The sequence below is a fragment of the Lolium perenne genome, chromosome 3, assembly GCF_019359855.2.
Source record: "Lolium perenne isolate Kyuss_39 chromosome 3, Kyuss_2.0, whole genome shotgun sequence".
In the NCBI taxonomy this organism is placed as follows: domain Eukaryota; kingdom Viridiplantae; phylum Streptophyta; class Magnoliopsida; order Poales; family Poaceae; genus Lolium; species Lolium perenne.
In genome coordinates this window covers 239,168,746-239,180,033 of record NC_067246.2, presented here as the reverse complement: position 1 = coordinate 239,180,033, position 11,288 = coordinate 239,168,746, and the positions used below count along the sequence as shown (strand labels likewise).

General features: G+C 46.1%; 1 protein-coding gene across 1 annotated transcript; it reads left to right on the top strand.

The window, feature by feature from the left end:
• Nucleotides 1-667: 667 nt before the first annotated feature.
• On the top strand, nt 668-1,473 carry LOC127338601 (uncharacterized). Its single transcript, XM_051364649.2, has one exon. It carries the CDS (start codon nt 831-833, stop codon nt 1,215-1,217), a length of 387 nt encoding a protein of 128 aa, XP_051220609.1. The 5' UTR covers nt 668-830; the 3' UTR covers nt 1,218-1,473.
• The last annotated feature ends 9,815 nt before the right edge of the window (nt 1,474-11,288 follow it).

Sequence of the window (11,288 nt, the reverse complement as noted above, 5' to 3'; positions counted from 1 at the left end):
AATCTAAATTTAATGATCTTATAAAAGAGAAAAGAAACCTACACAACAATATTTCAAATGTGGTCAATTTCTGTGGAACCAACTGTACGCGCCGTAGCAACAAAATTGAACACCTAATCCGTGACCTAGGAGTGTCTAACCACTTCACGGTAGACCAAGATCATTCACCTTTTTGACAGAGCTTCTTCCCAAATAGGCAATTCAAAAGGAAATACCTAGGTTCCTTGATCCCTGCAGGCTGCATGTCTGCTTTGGCTAAAGTGAGTTATATGAAGAAAAAAATGGTTCGCGGAAAACCTTGGACCCAAAATAATCTAGTCCCTCCGATCCATAATAAGTATCGGGATTAGAGTATATCAAATTAAATATTAGTGCACACATTGGAAAGGTTTTTTTACATGAAAAGACAGGTTTACTTGAGTTTAGGTGTCTAGACTATTTTTTCTACTCCTATATGAGCAGATGGCCAAATGGTAAAATATATACACAAAGCATACCCAAAATATAAAACAACTTTGGCAGTATTATAAAGCTCCACGAGAATCGTTCTTACCAATCTATGTATGCAACCACTAACCACCACAAAATTAACTTCCCTGTCTAATAATAGCACGAAGCCGCATGCATGGCGACGACCACAAAATTAACCTCTCGCAGCACTCTCCCTCTACCACTTGTCCGCTCCACATTCCCACGGACGGCTTGGCAAAAATACCATCACTAGCTCCCTCGTCGCGCCATGCTGCTTACCCATATAACCGCCAGCAAATCCTCATTCCTGATCTCACCACCTCTCCCCTGTCTCCCCCGCGGCACGACAGCAGCACGCCATGGGCATGGGCACCGCTCCCACTGACCCGCCCCGCTCCATCAACCTGTCGGCCTGCGTGCCCACCTCCCCCTCGTGGCCGCCGGCCGGCCGGCAGCGCGGCACCGCCGCCGTCGTCGTCCGGCGGCTGCAGCTCGCGGCGCGCGACGCCATCCCGGGCGTCGGCTGGTGCGGCCACCGCGCCTGGCGGAAGCTGCTCAGGCGGCTGGCGCAGGAGACCAGGTGCGTCTGCAGCCCCTCCTCGTCGGGGGCCGCCTCCAGGTCCCGGCCCATCACGTTCGGCTACGACGCCGCCAGCTACGCCAAGAACTTCGACGACGGACGCCGCCCCGCGCCCTACGGCGCCGTCGTCGTCGCCAGCGCCGGCGATAAGTCGGCCGGCAGCTGATCCCACCACCCCCCTTTTTTGATCTCGTGGTTGCTTAATTAGTGCCCGCCGATGCGCGCCCGTTTTGTGGTGTATTTTGCTTCCTTTTTTCGTTTCCAGCAGACACATCATCGGCCAACGATGATACTATCCGATCGGCGCTGTAATGCCGCACCAATGCCCAAGGCCCCCCTACGTATTTTTGTAATTTGTACATAGATTGGAGATATAACATGAGCGGAGTTCGGCGAAATGCTGGCTCTGCATTTTTGGTTTATACATGTGTGGCTTCTTTTTACAGCAATAGTAGGTTTGGATCTGTCATTTGCATGGATAACACAATCTAGGACACAGTAAAATAGTAGTGCTAGATCTATAATATCCAGATCGTGATGGAAATGGATCACATGCACAAGGAACAGCATGTTTTTCGACTAGAGGTTCGGTCAATATAATCTATGTTCCCTTGAACATTGCTCATTCTGATAGATAAGGAATCGAGTGCCAGCATTGGTGCAGAAAGGAGATAAGAAGAAGACAAGTAAAAGGGAGGCTGCAGATCAGCTGGCCAGGGAAAAGAATCATGAATCGGAGCAAAATAGAGAGCATAAAGAGTACCCGCTAAAAAAAAGCATAAAGCGGACGGGCATCATGAGTCATGTCTTGTAGTACTACACAAAATCCATCCGATTCGGTTATTCTTGGTTTCTGCGAATCAAATACCAAGAAAGACTTTTGGCTCTCTAGGTTCACTTGAGTGACTCAAGTTGCTTCATGTAAGAGCAATTTCAATAGTATAGCCAACTGCTGGCTATAACAAGATGATATATTATTTGTAGTCATCTTATAGCTAACATGTATAATAGTTGGCTATAAGAATGAAGCACTTTACTAACATATGGTCCACGTTTCACTCTCACAAAGTGCCTAGGAGCACGTGCAAGAGCTGACTATTGCGTAGTAGCCCACCTCCCTTCTCTCTCCTCTTCTCTCTCCTCCAACTCATCTAAAATATACTATTTAATGTCTTATAGTCAGCTGATTGGACTCTATTGTACTTGCTCTAAGAGCAATGTCATTTGGCACATAGGGCAGTACTGATACTAGCTAAAATAAATTTTAGCAGACCCCCTAATCTAAACCTCGATATCTATGATCCAGTCCTGATATGCGATTCAGTGCCGCGCGAGCTACGGCAAAATCGGATAAATGTACCTCCGCAACTCGCGCTGATAACAATAAATTAGGGTTTATGGAATATATCTCGAACAAATGTTTTACGTACAACATAATTAAAAATAAATAATAGTCTCACAACCAAACATGTTTTGATGATCGTTTTGTCGGTAGTTCTAACTGCCTTTCCTTTCGGCATCGTCTCTTCAAACGCGTCCACTGCAAACCCCCCCCCCCCCCCCCCCCCCCCGACCTCACTCTGTTGGACATCAATACCATCCTCGTAAGCGTCGAGAGGTTCCGTATCTCGTTCTTCTCCAACATGTTCACATACGAGGTAGGAGATGTATGCAACTCGTAGCTGCACACGATTAAATTACTGAACAAATAAGAAATGCAGCCAATTCAGCACAATTCGGATCCGGCTATATCCATATTTCAGAGAGGAATACCTACCACCCTGACAAAAAAAAACCGAGCCGGCCCTTTTTTCCAGGATGTGATCGGTCAGTTTGTTTACGCCAAACCAAAAATTGACGGTTATTTTTTAGGCCACATAGATATCAGGATCTGCTAGGGATGCTCTAAACACATGGTTCCACGTTGGGGTGCAATAGAAGGCTTCCTTCCCTCTGCGGCTCTGCCACAAATTAAGGTAGAAACTTCCTTCCTTGAATCCTTGTGAGGCCTTGCTCGAATTCGTTCTAGATCCGCAAAGAGGGTACACCGCAGGACGCCTGCAGAGTTGCCGAGCCTTCCGTTTGATCGATCCTGCAAGGAGCGTGGATCAGTGAATGCTGGACTGCTGGAGGAGAAACGTATGCGTAATAAATCGTAATCGAACGGCTATGCGTGAAATGGGCTCTCATGGGCATGTACGAACGTGAGCTATGTGGTCCGAACGCCAGCGGCTCACTCAATTAATGTCACCACTCGATCATAGATCGCAGGGAGCATACATGTGCCGCGACTGAATGCTTGTCATGTTCGTCTGTCAGTGTGACGTATCCTATGTGAGCGTGCGAGATCGTCATGATCACGTTTTATGTCCCGTTAGCCATTGATGTCTAGAAAGGAACGTATGTAACATGGTCCAGATTTTCATATACTCCGTATACTCCTTGTAGCACACCAATTATGCCTCCTTTAATACACAAGGTTTTCATAGAAAAAATAGTATGTAAAAATTCATGTTTCTATAAAAAAAAAATTGAAACGGGAAAAAAGTTTTGCCCCAATCTATTAAATAAGGAGAAGTTTTACAAGGCCGCTATGCCTGAGCGTTAAAGAATTACAAGTTACTCTCCCGGCATCAATTCACCCAAAGGCTTAGCACCCGCCAAAACCCAAAGGAGGGCCTCATATTTTATCCTATCGAAGATTACAAGGGAAGGAGCTTGCTTGTTACAAAAGACTCTAGCATTGCCTTTGCTCCAAATTTACCACGAGACAAGCAAGGTGAGCGAAGCCATACCTTTCCGGCTTGTCGAAGACCCTCCCGACATCATGTCCACCATTCCAAAATTTTGATTCCCGTCGAATTGTTGGTTGAAGGTCGGCCAAACCCAACCACTCCTCGACTCGATCCCATATGCGTTTGGAGAAGCGACAATGGACGAAGAGATGGCCAATATTTTTGGTACATTGCTTGCATAAGGGCAAAGGCCGTAACTTGGGCACCCACGCTTTTGAAGATGATCCGCCGTCCAAATCCTAATTTGCATGCGAAGAACTTGACTTTAGGAGTTGGGGGGGGGGGGGGGGCAATGGACCCAAGAAATTGCACCTCATAAGAGGATTTAGTCGAGTACTCTTCGTTGGGTGTAAGCCACCAAACAACTATACAAATTTGTACTGTTGCGTGCTCGTTTGATTTGTTAATGAAACTTTTCCTTTACAACCAGGTTCCGGGCAAAAGAAAAACATTTTTTTTATAGAGGATGCTTTATTACTTTTGGGAAGCAATTACATCCAGCCTCTGCATAACCAGGATGCACACAGCCGTTTATGATAGTGTAAGGGTATTTTACCCTTATCCATTATTTTGGTATCTATGACACCGTGCTAGAGTATTTGGACTAATACATGCCTACAAGATGACTTTCAGGTATTAGCCAAAGAGGTATGATGGTGTAGCAATGGAACAAAAGGCAACGGGAGACCCCCCCCCCCCCAATTCGACGAAAAATCAGCTAGTTTTTCAGAGCCTGGCCGGTCACAGATCCGGTCGGACCGGCCCTGGCACCGGACAGCCCGGTCACCAACCGGACCCAGAACCGGTGCCATCCGGGCAAGTTCCAGTAAAGAAGGCGAGCCCTCCAGTCTGCGTCCGGTCACCAGCCCGGTCTCGGACCGGCTGCTCCGGTCCATGGCCCGGTCTGACCGGGCACCAGACCGAGTGGCCCGGTCAGCAACCGGACTCTGCGCCTGTGACATCCGGGCGCCATCCAGTAAGCTCAGAAGCCTGCCCGGTCAAGATCCGGTCCCAGCTCCGGTTGGAAACCGGCCGGCCCGGTCTGTGGCCCGGTCTGACCGGGCTGTGGACCGGCCTGTCCGGCGCCAAATCCGGTTGACCGGGTTTCTCGAAGAATCTGCTGATGTGGCAAGTGACCAACGGCCGTATTTCGAAGAACACTATAAATAGGTCTTCTCCTACCTCTGAACAGTTAGGCACTACACTACAAGCTATTCTTGAGCTCTCTCTCTCTTACTCCATTGCTAGAAACACCAAAAGCCTCAGATCTCCCTCCTCCTCCACCCAAACTCAAATCCCTCCGGGGAATCATTAGAGGAGGACCCGATCTACCGTTCTACCAAGCCAAATCTCATTCCCCCTTGTATTCATTGAGAAGCTTGCTTCCTAGGGTTCCTTGGAAACCCTAGGTAGGCAAGAGGAGTCCGGAAGCATCCGGGCTGTGGATTTGCTCCGGGCAAGATTGTGAAGGTTTGGAGGCTACCTCAAAGTCTACCACAAGTGAGTGAGCTATTCCTTCGTGGGATAGGCTCCGGAGAATAGGGTGAGCCTTCGTGGCGCGGGAAATCCTTCGTGGGACCTCCACTCCTCCAAACGTGACGTACCTTGTTGCAAAGCAAGGGAACACGGGAATACATCCTCGTCTCCGCGTGCTATCGGTTATCTCTAACCGAACTCCTTACTTGTGATTTAATCGCTGTGAGAGCCTTCGTGCTCGAGTTAGTTGTATCCTCATATAGGTTGCTTCACCTAGTTTGCATTAGGCTCATCTTTATATTCCGCAAAGCCTAATATTGCAAAGAAAGAATTAAAATTTGTAGAAACCTATTCACCCCCCCCTCTAGGTTTACCATCTCTATACTTTCAATTGGTATCAGAGCCTGGACTCTTATTAAGGGCTTCACCGCCTTAAGAGTGAGATGGATAAACTCTTCGAGGGTCTAGATGACGACTCTAACCTTTCGGTTAAAGAGATGAAATCTAGATTCTTGGCATATGATGTCGAGAAGAAGAAAAGGGAGGATGAGCTACAAAACCAAATGACTGAAATGACTGCCATGCTTAAGAACCTAACTGCGGGTGGAACTTCTAGTGGGGCTTCGGCCTCTAAGGAAACCTACCATGATGTTAACCATGACTATCCCAGAAACACTTCACCCATGCCTCATATAAACCATAGTGGGACCGTTCCCCATTACGATGGAACTCACTTTCCACATTGGAAATCTGCTATGGAATCTCATATTCGCAGCTGCAGTGTGGAGCTATGGGAGCTCATTGTTCATGGACATCGGGAGCCACAAGATCCTACTCGGTTGACCTCCACCGAGTTCTACAACCGTCAACTCAATGCATCCGCACGTGACAAGATTAGAAGTGGCATCAACCGCAAGCTTCTTGATCAAGTCGATGGCATTGTCTCCGCTAAAGAGTTGTGGGATCGGATCGTAGTACTCCAAGAGGGAACCGATTTGATCCAATCAGCTCTCTATGAGACCGCAAAGCAAGAGGCCTACCAGTTCATGATTCGAGATGGAGAATCCGTATACGATGCCTATGCTAGGCTTGGTGCTCTGAAAGTAAGGGTCAAGGGACTTGGTGCTGAGAAGTACAATGACGGATTCGAGATGAACGAAGCCTTCATAAAATCCAAGGTCATTGCTATGATTGCCGTCAAACAAGAAGACACCAACCTTGGACTCAACTTGCAAATCATGACCAAGAGTGCCGATCTCAACTCCGATGATCTAGTCTCCTATGTGGCCGCCAATGAAAGCATGGCCCAAGCCGGAAAGAGGCTCAAGGCAATGAACCGTGTTGATGAAGCCTCACACAACCATGAAGCGTCACACAACCTTGCTCTCAAAGCTAGAGCCGACCATGAAAGCAACGAAGACTATGAAATTGAAGAAGATGAAGAGATGACTTCAACTAGTGACATTGCTACCGACTTTGCTTTCTTTGCCAAGAAGTACAAGGTCAAGTTCCCAATGCTCCTCAATGACAAGAAGAAGAAGAGAACTTGCTACAATTGTGATGAAGATAACCACTTTGCAAATGAGTGCCCTTATGAGAAAAGGGTAGACAAGCCAAAGTTCATCAAAGGGGTCAAGCCAAGATTGAAGCCGAACCCAATCAACGATCGGTACAAGAAGAACAAGGGAAGAGCTTTTGTTGGGGCCGAGTACTTGTCCGATGAAGAAGAGGAAGATGAGGAGAAGGAGGCCGGAGTGGCCGGTTTAGCTTACTCTAAGCCCGGGTCACTCTTCACATATGACTACTCCAAAGATTACTCCACGGAGAATGATGTTGGCTCTTCCTTCATGGCAAGAACAACTCAAGATGATGACTCCGATGACTCTCCCTCCTCTCCAATCATTGGCTCTTGTCTTATGGCAAGGGAAACCAAGGTAATGGAACCTCCACCTTCCCTATCTAGTGTTCTTGATGATGAAAACGAAGATCAAGAAGAATTAATTATGCTTAAGGAACTCTATGATGTTAGATGCACCCTTCGTGGTGAAGCTCTTGTCAAGTTTGATTTCTTGATGGACTCACTCAAAGAAAAGGATGAGTCCATTGAGGAATTAGAATATCAATTGAATGAGAAGGAACGGAGATTCAATCTCCTAAGACAAGAGCTAAACACCGAAAGGTGCATATCTCAAGGCCTTAAGCAACAAATTGAAACTTATGAACTTGATAAAGTTAAGGACCTAGAAACTATTGATAGGGCTCAATTATTGACCCAAGAGCTCAATGCCTCAAAGGAGGAACTTGAAGTTGCTCATGCTTCTCTCACTAGGGATCTTGATCACCTTGAAAGAGCTAACAAGCTTGTTAAGGATGAGCTCAAGAAACTTGGAGAGAATCATGATCTACTTCAAGAATCCTACAAAAGGGCTCTTGGATCAATGAAGGATCCCATTGATGTTGAAAAGCTTGCTTGTTCCTCCATTTCCTTTACTAGTGAGCATGCTAAACTTGTTGAGGAACATGTTCGTGTACAAGAGGAACTTTCTTTGCATGTAGAGACCAATGCATATCTTGAGTCCTTGGTGACCAAATATGGTCTTGACTATCATCCTAATGAATCTTCTTGTGAGCAAGCATCTATTCTTGAGGAAAATGTTAGGCTAACAAAGGAACTTGCAAAGTTCACCACCGCCAAGAACAAGATGGGATTGGATGACCTCTTGAGTAAGCAAAGGTCAAACAATCAAAAGTATGGACTTGGATATGTCCCCAAGTCCCACAAGAAGAACAACTACAAGAAGGAGAAACCCGCTCAAGATAAGAACAAGAAGGTCACTAACAATGGCAAAGCCTCAAAGGGCAAAGCCACTAGTGGTGACCGCACGGGGCCAAACGATCACTATGCATTATTTGTTGATTATTATGGTGATGTCTATGCTAACTATGTTGGCCCTCCTAATGGCTATGCTTATAGAGTGTACTCAATTTGGGTACCAAAAGATATTGTTGCCATTGCAAAGGAACCCATTAATCGATGGGTTCCTAAATCCTCTACTTGATTTTGTAGGGGTATTCCTCCGGTGGTCCAAAATGGGTGTTTGATAGTGGATGCACCAATCATATGACCGGAGGAAAAGGTGTGCTTGATCAATTCATTGAAGATATCAACAAGAAGTCAAGCATTACCTTTGGTGACAACTCAAAGGGAAAGGTACTTGGGTATGGCAAGGTAGCAATCTCTAAGGACTTGTGCCTTGAGACGGTTATGCTTGTTGAACACCTTGGCTATAACTTACTTTCTATATATCATCTTGCCGATGCCGGGTACAATTCATATTTCACTAAATATTATGTGCAAGTCTTTAGGAGTGACAATCTCAAATTGGTCCTTGTTGGATATGTGGAGAACAACCTTTATGTGGTTGACCTCTCGAAAGAGAGCCCCTCCTTCTCCACATGTCTAATGGCGGCCAAGCATGACGAAGGATGGTTGTGGCATCGCCGCCTTGGTCATGTTAACATGAGGAATCTTAAACAACTCCTAAAGGGTGAGCATATTGTGGGACTAACCGGTGTTTCTTTTGAGAAAGATCGTGTTTGTAGTGCATGTGTAGCCGGAAAGCAACTCAAGAAGAAGCATCCCATCAAGAGTATTGTTACCACATCTAGGCCTTTGGAGCTCCTTCATTTGGACCTCTTTGGGCCATCACACTATGATACTCTTGGTGGAAGCAAGTATGGACTTGTCATTGTTGATGATTACTCAAGATACTCTTGGGTCTTTCTCCTTAAGTCTAAGGACGAGACCCATAGAGAGTTCATCACCTTCGCCAAGAAAGCTCAACGTATGTATGAATCCGAGATCAAGGCAATTAGGACCAACAATGGCACCGAGTTCAAGAACTACACTATGCAAGAGTTTGTGGATGATGAGGGCATCAAGCATGAGTTTTCGGCGCCATACACCCCTCAACAAAACGGTGTTGTTGAAAGGAAGAACCGGACTATCATTGAGATGGCAAGAACCATGTTGAGTGAATTCAACTCACCCCACAACTTTTGGGGAGAAGCCATCTCTACGGCCGTCCACTACACCAACCGGCTCTTCCTCCGTCCCCTCCACAACAAAACCCCATACGAGCTCCTTACCGGTAACAAGCCTAATGTCATGTATATTCGTGTCTTTGGATGCAAATGCCTTGTTAAGAACAACAAAGGAAAGCTCGGTAAATTTGAAACTAGAACCATAGAGGGTATATTTGTTGGATATGCGGAGAACTCTCACGCCTATAGATACTACAACCGGTCCTCCGGGACTATTGAAGTATCTTGTGACGTGGTGTTCTTGGAGGATAATGGCTCCCAAGTGGAGCAAGTTGTTCCATGTGTTGCAGGTAATGATGATGATCCATCTAGTGCCATCAAGCATATGGGCATTGGACACATCCGGCCCATGGAAGTTCATAATGATGATCAAGATGATGGAGTAGATGTCTCAAGCACGCCACAAGTGGAGCCTAGCTCAACTCAAGCCGAACCATCAAGTGCAACTCAAGAACCATCCTCTACTCAAGATGAGTCTCAATCCGAAGAACAAGAAGAAGATCCTCATTCCATGGAGCAAGATCATGATGACGATCAAGAAACATCCTCAACTCATTATCAAGCTCAAGTGGTCCCTCATGATCAAGTACTAGCAAGAGATGAATTCATTGATCATGAAGGAACCGTTCGGAAGATCAAGGCCGCTACAAGGGCAAGTGACATGAAAGTGGATCAAGTCCTTGGTAGCATCTCAAGAGGAGTGGTAACTCGTAGACACCATGCATTACTTATCACTTATTGTCAACATCATGCTTTTGTGTCTAGTTTTGAACCACTTAAGGTACATGAAGCCTTGGTCGATCCGGATTGGGTAATTGCCATGCAAGAAGAATTGGAGTGTTTCACTCGTAATGAAGTATGGTCTCTAGTTGAGAGACCCAAGGATCATCGCATCAATGTCATTGGGACCAAATGGGTATTCAAGAACAAGCAAGATGAGAATGGCATTGTTATACGAAACAAAGCAAGGTTAGTGGCGCAAGGGTTTGCCCAAATAGAAGGTATGGATTTTGAGGATACCTTTGCGCCGGTAGCCCGTCTTGAAGCTATTCGTCTTTTGCTTGCATTTGCATCTTTCCACAATTTCAAATTATATCAAATGGATGTGAAAAGTGCATTTTTGAATGGTCCCCTAAAAGAAACCGCATATGTGGCTCAACCCCGGGTTTCGAAGACCCATGCCGACCCAACCACGTGTATTTACTCCATAAGGCACTCTACGGTCTCAAGCAAGCTCCACGTGCTTGGTATGAGTTCCTTAGGGATTTCTTACTACATGATGGGTTTTGCATGGGTACGGTCGATTCCACCCTTTTCACCAAGCGGGTTAAAGGGGGTGGCCTCTTTATATGTCAAATATATGTTGATGATATTATTTTTGGTGGAACTAACCCCAATCATAACAAAGCTTTTGAGCTATTGATGACTAGGAAATTTGAGATGTCCATGATGGGAGAGTTGAAGTTCTTTCTAGGCTTCCAAGTGAGGCAACTTGCAAAAGGCACCTTCATCTCTCAAGAAAAGTATGTGAAGGACATGCTCAAGAAATTCAACATGACCAATGCAAGTCCAATGAAGACACCCATGCCCGTAAAGGGGCAACTTGGTTCATGTGACGGTGAGAAGGATGTGGACATAAAGGTATACCGCTCCATGATAGGATCCTTGCTCTACCTTTGTGCCTCTAGGCCGGATATCATGCTAAGTGTAGGGATGTGTGCTCGTTTTCAATCCGCTCCCAAGGAGAGCCATTTAGTGGCGGTCAAACGGATACTAAGATACCTTGTTCTCACTCCTACTCTCGGGCTATGGTATCCAAAGGGGTCAACCTTTGAACTCATTGGCTATTCGGATTCCGATTG